This window comes from Rattus norvegicus, chromosome 4 (genome assembly GCF_036323735.1).
Source record: "Rattus norvegicus strain BN/NHsdMcwi chromosome 4, GRCr8, whole genome shotgun sequence".
NCBI classification, from domain to species: domain Eukaryota; kingdom Metazoa; phylum Chordata; class Mammalia; order Rodentia; family Muridae; genus Rattus; species Rattus norvegicus.
In genome coordinates, this window is record NC_086022.1 from 70,384,622 (window position 1) to 70,397,724 (window position 13,103).

Sequence of the window (13,103 nt, forward strand, 5' to 3'; positions counted from 1 at the left end):
ACAAAATAGTACGTGCTTTTAATGTAAGCTGCCACTCAGCTTATGTAGCAACTCAGAGTTCATAGAAAAATCTGGTTTTTAATAAGCTGTTTCCTGAGAGGCTCTGCCAGAGCCTGACAAATACAGAGGTGGGTGCTCACAGCCCACCATTGGACTGAGAATGGGATCCCCATTGAAGGAGTTAGAGTAAGGACTGAAGGAGCTGAAGAGATTTGCAACCCCATAGGAAGAACAACAATATCAACCAACCAGACCCCCCAGAATTCCCGGGGACTAAACTACCAACCAAAGACTACACATGGAGTGACCCATGGCTTCAGCCACATATATAGCAGAGGATGGCCTTGTTGGGCATCAATGGGAGGAGAGGCCTTTGGTCCTATGAAGGGTCGATGCCCCAGTGTAGGGGAGTTCCAGGGTGGGGAGGAGGGAGTAAGTGAGTGGGTGGGTGGGGGAGCACCCTCATAGAAGCAGAAGGAGGGGGGATGGGATAGGGTTTTTTCAGAAGGGAAACTGGAAAAAGCAATAACATTTGAAAAGTAAATAAAATATCCAATAAAAGAAAAGAAAAAAAAGGAAAAAAAGACATAGGTGATGTAAAAAACAATTGTGGGTAGTTAGTAGTAATAGTCTGTAGTACTGATAAACAGTTTTGTACTATGAATTTTCCTATAATGTATACAATATCAAGATATGATTTATTTTTATGTGTTGGAGAAAGCCTTAGCATTTTACTGTGAAAATTGGTACACATGATGAGATAGAAGTTCTGTGTGAAGCATCTTGAAGTCATGCTTATCAGTAACTAAGACCACTGTGGCCACCTTTCACAATGACAAAGAACTCAGGTCTGGTCATTGCACCATTTATCAGGAAACACATTGTGTTGCTATGTTCATGAATGTGGTAACGAAGGCTGCGTGTGACATAGCCTTGGATATCTGGATGTCTGGAATCATAAAAATCCTAGGGCTTTGCAGGATGAATTGGATTTATAGCTCAAGATTATTTTATCAACATTAGTGAACAAGATGTGTGTGTGTGTGTGTGTGTGTGTGTGTGTGTGTGTGTGTGAGCGAGCACTCATGTGCAGATTTAAGGTGTATCATATTCATTGGCTCTAAGATTCACTCAGGATATCTCTTATCCAACAATAAGAAGGTTTTGCACATGTTACAATTAGGATATTCACTATTTGCCCCAATGGCTTATGTATGGAGGCTTGGTCCCTGATGTAAATACTGTTCAGAAGAGGGGCCTCTGAGAAGAACCTGCCTTCATCAATGACTTAATCCATCAAAGGATTTAATTTTGAATCAACAGTTGGCACACTGTGGGACAGTGGAAAGTGAGCTTAGCTGGGAGAAGTAGATCACTGGGAAGTGGTGAGAATGTCCTTAATGGTTATTTCCTTCCTGGGCCCTCTCCTGTCTTTTTTATACTTTCTGGCTATTATGAGGTGAGCCTTTCTACTCTATCACTCCCCTTCACCCTGATGCTTTCTCTCAACATGGCCACAAAACAATGGAGCCAGCCAACCGTGGACTGCATCATCTGAAACCAGGAGTCAAAATAAATTCTTCCTCCTTTAAGTTATGTATTAGTCTGGTTAATACAGTACTCTATAGTCACCTAGAACCTCCTCTCCCAACCTCATATGCTAAAAATCATGGTGACTGAGTTCCTTAGGCAAAAGATATCAGTTTTGCAAACAACTTATGCAATCCTCTTATATACTTTAATACACTTTTGATTTCTACAAGTGTAATTTTTAAAAGTATTTTCACTTGACAGTTGGATTTACAAATAAAAAACTCATTTATACAAATGACTGTTCATTATCCTTTAATTTTAATCCTAGCGATATATAATATAGTGAGAGATCACTCACTGATATCGTCTCAGAGCCTATGAGATACAATAATAAAGGACAGGAGACATCTTATATTACTGAACAAACTTAACACAAGAAATAGAAGACTTGGAACAGCCTTAAAAACTTGCCTAAATGGGGTTGGGGATTTAGCTCAGCAGTAGAGTGCTTGCCTAGCAAGTGCAAGGCCCTGGGTTCGGTTGCCTAAGAATTTTTGCAAATCTGTTAAATGTAAACTGTGAAAAAGTTTATAAGTAGCAATTTGTAAGTGAAGCGTAAGTTTGAAATCTCATAAGCATTTTTATCTCAAAGGTTTTGATGTGGTACTTGCCATACTTTGAGCTGTCAGCTTGATCCAAACCTTGAACGGTTTTGGGGAAAAGGAAGCTCAGTTTTGGAACTGCCTCTATCAGATTGGCTCATGTCATTTATGTGGGCCTTTCTTTCTTTTTTTCTTCCTTCCTTCCTTCCTTCCTTCCTTCCTTCCTTCCTTTCTTTCTTTCTTTCTTTCTTTCTTTCTTTCTTTCTTTCTTTCTTCCTGTCTTTCTTTCTTTCTTTCAATTCATCTTTCTGTTTCCTTTTTCCCCTTCAGTTTCTTTTTGTATGTTAATTTTATCATTTTGAAGCTACCCCTTTCAACATAACGAAATAAACTTTAATAAGATAAAACAAAAACCATCACACTCAGGTTGGACAAGGAAAACCAACAAACGAGTCCCAAGAGAAGGCACAGGAAACAGAGATCTACCCATTCATGCAATCAGAAGTCCCATAAAATAGTCAACTTAAAGCTATAATATATATGCAGAAGACCTCGTGCAGACCCATGCCACCCCATGCTTTCTGCTTCAGTCTCTGAATTCGTTGAACTTTGCTTAGTTGGTGTAGAAGTCTTTGTTCTCCTTGTGTTTACATCTCCTCTGGGTCTTACACTTTTCCACTTCCTCTTCTGTGGGGTTCCCTGAGCTCCAAGAGGAGGGATTTGAAAGAGGCATTCCATTTATAGCTTTGTCTTCAAAGGGATCTTTCTCAGAGTAGTGTCTGGATATGGGTCTCTATATATGTTCTCATCTGTTGTAGGAGGAAACTTCTCTGATGATGGCTGAGCAAGTCACTGATCTGTGAGTATAGCAGAATGTCACTAGGAGTCATTTTTTTTTTATTAACTTGAGTATTTCTTATTTACCTTTCGAATGTTATTCCCTTTCCCAGTTTCCGGGCCAACATCCCTTTCACCCCTCGCCCTCCCCTTCTATATGGGTGTTCCCCTCCCCATCCTCCCCCCATTACCACCCTCCCCCCAACAATTACGTTCATTGGGGGTTCAGTCTTGGCAGGACCAAGGGCTTCCCCTTCCACTGGTGCTCTTACTAGGCCATTCATTGCTACCTATGAGGTTGGAGCCCAGGGTCAGTCCATGTATAGTCTTTAGGTAGTGGCTTAGTCCCTGGAAGCTCTGGTTGGTTGGCATTGTTGTTCATATGGGGTCTCGAACTTCTTCAAGCTCTTTCAGTCCTTTCTCTGATTACTAGGAGTCATTTTATTGTTACTCTTTTTTTCTTTCAGACCAGTAAAATGTGGTTTTATCCAATGTCTTTGGGCCAACTAGTCTTTGGTTATTGGTTACCCAAGTAGTGTTGGATATGGCATACTTTTCTTAGAGTGGGACTTTAGTCAAATCAGGCACTGAAGAGGATGAACAGGTACCCACATAGTACCTCCTATGTTCTAGTGTCTTTGTATGGGAAAGTACTCTATGGGCTACAAAAGGAGAAATGGAAACACCAACCCAGCCACAAAAACCTTTGATCTACAGTCTGTCTAGCCTGCAAAATTTGGTGGCACAAACTCGTGGGAGTAACCAACCAATGTGGAGCATTTTATTTGCTGCTAATTGATATAGGAGGGCCCAGCCCCACTGTGAATGGATCCATTCCTAGAGAGGTGGGCCCATGCTATATCAGAAGGAAACTGAAAGTGAGCCTGGAAGAAAGCCAGTAAGCGGTACCTGCCTCAGTTCCTGCCTTTTGGTTCCTACACTTACAACTTAACCCCAAACCTACATTTGTAAAGACAAACTTCTCTTTTGATTATGAACCAGTTCTACATCTGACATCTAATGTGAATTAGGCACTCCTCATTTCTAAACCTCTGCCAATGATCGGTTGTCAATCCTGTTGTAGTAAATCCTAAACTACACTAGCATTTCCTTAAAGCTAGAAAGAAGAAGCCAACTTCTTCTCCCAACTTCTTCATTTCTTGCTGGTGATTGCGTCATAGCAGCACCCAGCACTGAATCAGCTATGATAATTCCTTCTCTACTGACCACTCTCTCTCTAGACACTAGGTGATGATGCTTTTCCAAAACACTTTTAGATCTCTTCTAACTTCTCTATTTCCACTACCACATCCTGAAACACAAATCTTGTCCCCCTTTGATTATGATTGAGGTGAAAATGACCCAAACACTTTGCATTCAATCTTTCAAAATAATCCCATACAACATTGTCATTTGAGTCTTTAGAAAATAATTGTCATAATCACGTCATTTCCTTATTTTAGGTTCTGTGATAACCACTAACATGAGAAGTCTCAACTAAACCTTAGCTCTTCTCATTCATCTAAATATTGTTTCCATATCATTTATGTAAATTTTGATCCAAACTATGGTTACACATTTTGCTTATGCTAAGATTTGGATGCCTAATTAAATGTACCCTATCATTACCTTATTGGTAAAATAAAGTGTATTATTTTACCAATAAGTGTGTATATATTTCTGAACTAATAATCAAGTACTGATTGTGTCTGATTATTCTCTGTACCTAGTGAGAGCCAAACTGGAGTCCCTCAGCCCACTCAGTTGCAATTCTGCTACTGCACCATCCCTTCCTTAAGATTTCTCTGGTAAATGCATGAGGATACAAAGCTTGAGATGGGGACACACTGAGACATTTTCTCTTAAGAATCTTTTAAAGAGGCTTAGAAAGAAAATGCAAGTTTCATGACTGAGAGCATCCCTTCTGTGACTGACGGGTCAAAGAATGAAACAAAAGACAAATTCAATGTTGTTATCTTTTTAAATTAGATGAAGAGCAAGATGAGAGTAGGGCTGTAACAGCTTGTGTTGGAGAGGATAGTCTAGACTCATACAATGGGTAAATCACCAGAATAAGAAATCTTTGAGGTTAGTTCAGCCCACACAGTAGAGATTTTTGCACTGAATTGGCTAGGGATATAGCTCAGAAGTAAAATGTTTTCACACCCCATGTGAGGTCCTGGGTTTGAGCCTCAGGACCTTATTAACTCAGGTTGTAGAGGCAGGAATGTTGTCAGACTCTAGATAGGCTCCATACAAAGAAACTCAGATCAATACACTTCACGGTCAGATTCCTGAAATCTAAATATTTTGAAGACAGCTATGAAAACTGTCACATTTCAAGCAGGAAGGCAGAAGATCCAAAAGTACTCTAGGCTGGAATACAATGAAATGATGACTTTATAATGAAGAAAAAAATTAAGAAAGCATGCTGACTTGTTTTTTCCTCAATAATTTATATATTTTTGTTCATTTACATCCTTATCAGAGCCCCCTTCCCTCCTTTCCTCCCAGTTCTGCCATCAGCTATACCTCTCTTGGGCATATACCCAAAGTTGCTCCAACAAATAACAAAGACACATGCTCCACTATGTTCATAGCAGCCTTATTTATAATAGCCAGAAGCTAGAAAGAACCCAGATGCCCTTCAACAGAGGAATGGATACAGAAAATGTGGTACATCTACACAATGGAATACTACTCTGCTATCAAAAACAATGACTTTATGAAATTCATAGGCAAATTGATGGAACTGGAAAATATCATCCTGAGTGAGGTAACCCAATCACAGAAAAACACACTGGTATGCACTCACTGATAAGTGGATATTAGCCCAAATGCTCAAATTACCCTAGATGCACAGAACACATGAAACTCAAGAAGGATGTCCAAAATGCGAATGCTTCACTCCTTCTTTAAAAGGGGAACAAGAATACCCTTGGGAGGGTAGAGGGAGGCAAAGTTTAGAACAGAGGCTGAAGGAACACCCATTCAGAGCCTACCCCACATGTGGCCCATACATATACAGCCCCCAAACTAGAGAAAATGGATGAAGCAAAGAAGTGCAGACTGATGTACAGGAACCGGATGTAGATCTCTCCTGAGAGACACAGCCAGAATACAGCAAATACAGAGGCAAATGCCAGCAGCAAACCACTGAACTGAGAATAGGTCCCCCGTTGAAGGATTCAGAGAAAGGACTGAAAGAGCTTGAAGGGGCTTGAGACCCCATATGAACAACAATGACAACCAACCAGAGCTTCCAGGGACTAAGCCTCTACCTAGACTATACATGGACTGACCCTGGACTCTGACCTCATAGGTAGCAATGAATATCCTAGTAAGAGCACCAGTGGAAGGGGAAGCCCTGGGTCCTGCCAAGACTGAACCCCCAGTGAACTAGATTGTTGGGGGGAGGGTGGTAATAGGGGGAGGATAGGGAAGGGAACACCCATATAGAAGGGGAGGGTGAGGGGTTAGGGGAATGTTGGCCTGGAAACTGGGAAAGTTAATAACAATTGAAATGTAAAGAAGAAATACCCAATTTAATAAAGATGGAGAAAGAAATCCCTCCCCATTATCAACTCCCATTCTCCTTAGAGAAGTGGAATAGCTCTTGGGTTCCACCCCACCCTAAGACCTCTAGTCTCAATAAGACTGGGCACATCCTCTCCCTCTGAGGTCCAACCAGGTAGATCAGGTAGGGGAAGACGACTCAGTAGTAGGCAACAGAGATTGGAGCCCCTGCTCCAATTGTTATGGGACTCACATGAAGAACAAGTTGCACATTTGCTATAAATATGTAGGGGTGTCTAGACTCAGCCCATGCATGCCTTTTTGTTGGTGGTTCAGTTTCTGCGAGACCCCCTGGGCCCGGTTGTCTCTGTAGGTCTTGTGTTTTCCTTGACCCCTCCATATTGCTCAATTTTGTCACCACTCTCTTTCAAGACTCCCTGAGCTCACCCTGATGTTTACTTGTGGTTCTCTGCATTTGTTTCCATCCACTGCTAGATGAAGCCTCTCAAGACAGTTATGCTAGGCTCCTGTCTGCAAGAACAGTAGAGTATCATTAATAGTGTGGGGTTGGCTTTCTCATATGGGATGGGTCTCAAGTTGAGCAAGTCACTGGTTGGCTGCTCCATCTTTATCCCCACACGTCTTGAGGGCAGGACAAATTTTGGTTTGAAGGTTTTATGTCCCACTTCCTCCACTGAAAGTCCTGTCTAGTTATAGGAGGTAACCCATTTAGTCTTTATATTCCCTGCTTATAGGAATTTCAGCTACGGTCACCCCCATAGACTTCCTGTAGCCTCCTGGCCCAGGCCTCCAACTAGTTCCTGAGATGCACCCCCCATTGATTACTATTATTTTTCCCAGTCTTATCCTGCCCCCCCACCTTCCTGCCATCCCCATTCCTCTTCTTACCTACTCTCCCATCCAGGTCCCTCTCTCCATCCATCTCTGATGACTATTTTGTTTCCCCTTTTGAGGGAAATTCACAAATTCTCCCTTGAGCATTCCTTATTACCCAGTTTCTTTGGGTTTGTGGATTGTAGCATGGTTATCTTGAACTTTATAGCTAATGTCCACTTATAAGTAAGTATATACCATCCATGTCTTTCTGGGAACTCTTAAAATTATAAATTGCATATGTATTTATACGTATGAGTTGTATTACACACACACACACACACACACACACACACACACACACACACACAATGTCAAGATCATTGAAGCCCTAAAAAAATCTGTAATAAAGAAAATCTTGGTATAAAACATGTGCAAATTAATTTGTAGTAGAAGATGTATAAGAAGATGGCCAAGAAATACATAGAGATGTGGTTCTTATTGGCAGTTAACAGAGAAATGCAAATTAAAGACATTTTGGTCACTGCAATGACCAAATTTGAGACTAGCAGTAGTAAGTTTCTATTGGTGAGAACATGGAATGAATTCTCTAAATAGGGAGTGTAAAATATTAGGCTCACTACCAAAAACTTGAACAATTTTGTGTAGTTAAATGTGCACCAACTTTTTAATACAGCAGCTGTACTTCTAAGCATATAAGATACACAAAAGCTTTTCCTACAAAAGGATGAATTCAAGTATATCTGTAAAAACTTTATTAATAAAATCTACCTACTATAAACATTACAGTGTTAGTTATAATAAAACAAGAAGTTGGGGTTTTGATATTTCTTGTTTTATTAGTTCTGCATATTTTGATCGTTTTATGGTTCTTTTTGAGAAAATATGAGAGAAAAAGAACATGAAGTTGGGTGGCTAGGGAGGTAGGGAGGATCTGGAAGGAGTTGGGAAAGAATATAGTCAATATAAATTGACTGTAAAAACTTTTAAAGAAAGGGGTTACTGTAACATTATGGATAAATTTAAGAAATATGCAAAAACTACTTTTTGTGAAAAAAATTACATGAGAAGAGACCTTTACACAGTATTTTCAGGGAAATAACAGTGAAAGCAGTAAGATCTACTACACAGCTGTCAGAATGCTAAAGTCCAGCATAGGCACAGCACTTGCAGAAAGGCACAGCAAAAGGAACTGTCACTGTGGTGGCAAAGCAAAACGAGTTTGGTAGGTCCTCATAAAATTAAAAACACTCCTACCGTGTAATCTAGCATTTGATTTCCTTGGAATTGATCCAAGCACCAGAAGCTCATGTACACAGAGAATCTGCACACAGATGTTCCTTGTAGAATTTCTGCTAATTGCTAATTCAGAAACAGCCAAGCCACTCTTCAGTGAGTGAATGTATCAAGGGTGGCTCATCCAGACAGCAGAATATGATTTAGCACAGAAAGAAATGAGCTGCTAAGCATAAGAAGACAGAAAACCTCAGATGTAGGGTATTAAGTAAAAGTCCCAAACTTCAAAAGGCTGTATGTGCTGTATAATTTTAACTACGTATTTTTCTGTGGTCTTAAACTGCTTCGAATGGTGCTCTTTAAAAAAAATCACAGAGAACAATAAGACATAAAAAAGATGATATAATTCAATATAAGTCAGATAATACTCAAATAAAAAGAGAAAGAAAAGAGGAGGGATAATCCTTGCTTCTTCCCTTTCAGATGATATTCTACAAGTACTTTAGGGAGAAATGGGGCCAAAAGGCAATGATATAATCTGAGAGCGTCACGCCATCTAACTCAAACAATAGGGCACCAAGAGTAGTGTTTTTTGATCTTAGCTCTACCATAGATTACTGAGGGAGTTCTAGAAATATGACGTTTGGGTTCATCTTCAAATATTTGATTTTGTTGGCCTGAAGTGTGGAAATAGGGTTTCATTATAAGTTTCTCGAGTGGTTATACTTGGAGTCATGAGTGGGGATAGAGCTGCTGAAAAAAACTTTAAACTATGTCCACTCCACCGAGGAAGTCTTGGTCATTGGAGCTGAAGAAAAGGCTTATTTGTTTGGAAAAAAATGTAAGAATTTGTATCTATCAATAACAGGGGCCTGAGAAGAGAAAATGCTCTTCAATTGCATCCACACAAAAAGGAAACCTTCCTTCCTGGGAGATCTGTGAATGGACCCCTCTGATGGATTTAAATACCTGACCTACAACTTTCTCTCTTGTATCTCTAGATCTGGATTTTGGAAAGCCTTCATGCCTCAGTTCCTATGCAGGAAGATAGAGCTGGCTCTTCCAAAACCTGCCTTGTTGCTCAGGCTTTCTGGCCGACTGCCTACTCGCATAGACGAAGGAACCCGGGCAGTCGGGAGGTGCAGCAGACATTCTGTTATCCAGAGCTCGGGCAGAGGAGATCCTACCTCACACTTCTCTGTCTGAGAAACAGGCAGAAGTATGCCTTGGATTCAACATATTTTCAAAATGAATCACAGTCATGGACCCCATTGGAGCTTTTATACAGCACACTTTGACCCAGAGGTTATGGCATAGTTGTTACCACACAGTTGTCTTTTTCTTATCTCATTTCCATGGAAACTGTGGGGTCTGAATGATCGACGTGGCAGTAACTATTTTCTTGTGTGATTCGAGTACATGTTCTGAACAAAAGTCTCAGCAAACTTGCTTAAAGACAGGACCATTTCTTTAAGGCTTGCTATTTTAGAAGAGAAGGCTTCCCGTGGGGCACCAGAATCAGTGATGAGCTTCAGTGCAGAAAGATTCATTTATAATGAATCTCTCTCTCTCTCTCTCTCTCTCTCTCTCTCTCTCTCTCTGTCTCCCTCCCTCCCTCCCTTCCTCCCTCCCTCTTTCCCCCCTCTGCTTATTTTACCAAACAAATCTAAGGAGCCAACACTTATATTTGCTTAGACAATGTAGTTTTAGTCACTTTGCTCCACTATTAGAGAGTCTGTTAACATCAAGGAGAATGGATTCCAGTTATATTTTATAGAAGAAACTGTAAAACTTCATGAAGAATTGAATGTGTATTTGTGAGGAGCATATTTAGTGACTTATCAGAGTATCCTGGGAAGAACCTTGTGGACTCTTCTCACCTTTTGCCTGCTTTGAAACCAGAATAGAATGGTCACTATGACCTTCTTCAGCTTGGCATTGCCTGATATCAGGATGGCTGCATGTCCAGAAGGGCAGGCTGCCATCATCCCTATACAGACCATCACTCCTCCCTTATTGTGCCACAGTACCAGTAAGGGTATTGATATTAAAGCGGCACAGAATGACACCACATAAAAACAGAGAAAGGAGACCAGAAATATGATGGCTCTGACATGGGCCTCAAGGCTGGGGTCACGAGAGCCTCTGGTTTGGGACTTCATAGTTCTCATGTGATTTCCCAGGGAGATAACCAGCACTCCGGAGGAAATCAAGAAAACTAGAGAAGGGGGCACAGAGCCCACATTGCAGAAGACAAACGAGTAAAAGAAATTGAGTTTTTCAATTTGCAGATTGAATTCTGTGTTGTTCATGTGCAACATGGATGTGACCACGGTGTGAGATCTGCTAAAAAAGTCCCACAAACAGAGGGCAGTGCAGACGCCGGAGAAAAGAAGAGCAACTAGAAGCATCTGGAGAAATCTTCTGGAGACCCAGCTTGCTAAGTGAAGTGGGAAGGTGTGAGAGAAACGGACAATCTTGGCGCAGTAGAGGAGACTGAGGCAGGCAGCAAGCCAGAGGCTCACTTGGTTTGCGATCATCCAGAGAGTGAGGATGGCTTGGTAGTTGTGGCTTAGTGGGTCTTTCATCTGCTGGAAGCAGGCAAGCTGGATAGCATCCAGAAGGAGAAGGCCCTGCAGGAAAAGCCGGGTGATGCTGAGACAAAGCAGTGCGATGTCACAGTTGTTCAACGGCTGCTTTTTTACCATGTCCCAAAAGTTTACCAAGACAATGAAGGCATTGGCCATGATTCCCACTGCAAACTCCACCACGGAAAGGAACAGGAATGAAATCTTGGCTTCATAGGACACAGTTAAGACGGGAGTCAGAGTCAACATGATGCCCCTTCTCTGATTAACTAACCTAAAACTCCAATATCACCCACCAGAGCAGGAAAGGATATCTCTTGAATGGAGAGCTTTCCTTTGCAAGGATTATCAAATCTTGCCCAGTTTATTTTTTTCTCCCTTGGAACACAAATCCCTAATATTCCTATTGGATGTCCCCAATATATCCCTGGAGGGGATGTCGTCACTTTACACTACCCTGTGGTTTGGCATGAATGCTTATGGTAAGGGAGGAGCAATGATGGGTTTACCCCTAAGATGATGCAAAAGCTTTAATAAATCCAGGTGTTACCTACCCAGCAGCCCCACCCCCAAGTCACACTGCAGCAATGGGAATGTAAACAAGATTGAGTTTCAGCTCCCTAACCAGGCAGGGTCTGGTTTTACATGCCCACATGGATTTGTGAGCACAGAGGAGAGGAGGATTTGTTTATGGGCCCAGGGACACTGCCTGTAGGCAAAACAGATGTTATAAGCGAATTAGGCTTTGAAATGGGGTATCCTCACATTTGCACTTCTCATTTCACAACTGAGGCCTGACCTACCATAAGTACACTTTAACATGATTCATTGAATGCTCCTAGCCAAGAATTCTTTTTTTCCCCCATCTTTATTAACTTGGGTATTTCTTATTTACATTTCTATTGTTATTCCCTTTCCCGGTTTCCGGGCCAACATCCCCCTAGCTCCTCCCCCTCCCCTTCGATATTGGTGTTCCCCTCCCCATCCTCCCCCCATTACCGCCCTCCCCCCATTACCGCCCTCCCCCCAACAATCACGTTCACTGGGGGTTCAGTTTTGGCAGGACCAAGGGCTATCCAAGACTTTTTTTTTTCGGAGCTGGGGACCAAACCCATGGCCTTGCGCTTGCTAGGCAAGCGCTCTACCACTGAGCTAAATCCCCATCCAAGAATTCTTAATCCTCACCCTCCACAATGTACAGCCAACCCAATCTACATAGGATTAAAACAATGGGGCAGAGGTAAAGAGAAGACAGGAAAGTCACAGTAAACTCCAGAGGAAATCAGCCAACGGGGACTAGATGGAAACTGCCGTTCATATGTAAACAGAGCCTATTCCTTACTGGAAGAGATCATTTTACTTAGAGGAAAAAGACCACCGAATGATTACAGATTGTAAACATCGCTGAGAGAAACAGCTTGTTGTTACAAGGATAGAGCATTGGCAGTAAACAGACTGGGTGGTGACATCCTGAGGGACAAAGGGTTTCCACGGTGGAGAACATGAATAGCAGAGAGCAGCATTTCGAGGGGTATAGAGAAAAGGTCATTTTACAGACAGGGAGCCAGGCTGTCCTGTAGCACAAAGTGAGGCTGGAGGGAAGAGTTCAGGCTAAACTGGGGGCAAAATGACTTTTTTGGCTTTTGTGTGAGTTAAAATATGATATGGTTCTCTTCCCAACTTGTCTCCATTCATACATGGGGAGATCCGCTTCAGTCATTTTCCTAAGGTCTGGCAGATGTAGCATGGCTTGGGTCGTACTCCTGGGAAAGGGTGGATTACTTTCTCTCAGCAAGTGTGAATACTGGGAATGAATTCCTGCATCTCTTGTTATGGGGACACTTGGCCCTTCCTGGGGTACCACATGATACAGGGGAAAATTTGGATCCTCTCTTATTGTTAGTCTTTTTAATAAAAGAGTAAGAATGGACTCTGG

General features: G+C 41.7%; 1 protein-coding gene across 1 annotated transcript; it reads right to left on the minus strand.

Moving 5' to 3' along the window:
• Window positions 1–10,420: 10,420 nt before the first annotated feature.
• Tas2r138 (taste receptor, type 2, member 138) lies at window positions 10,421–11,416 on the minus strand. The gene has a single exon (NM_001024685.1). It carries the CDS (start codon window positions 11,414–11,416, stop codon window positions 10,421–10,423), a length of 996 nt encoding a protein of 331 aa, NP_001019856.1.
• Between the last annotated feature and the right edge of the window lie 1,687 nt (window positions 11,417–13,103).

Coding starts and splice junctions, on each gene's coding strand:
- Tas2r138 (NM_001024685.1), bottom strand. CDS start 11,416: ATGTTGACTCTGACTCCCGTCTTAACTGTGTCCTATGAAGCCAAGATT.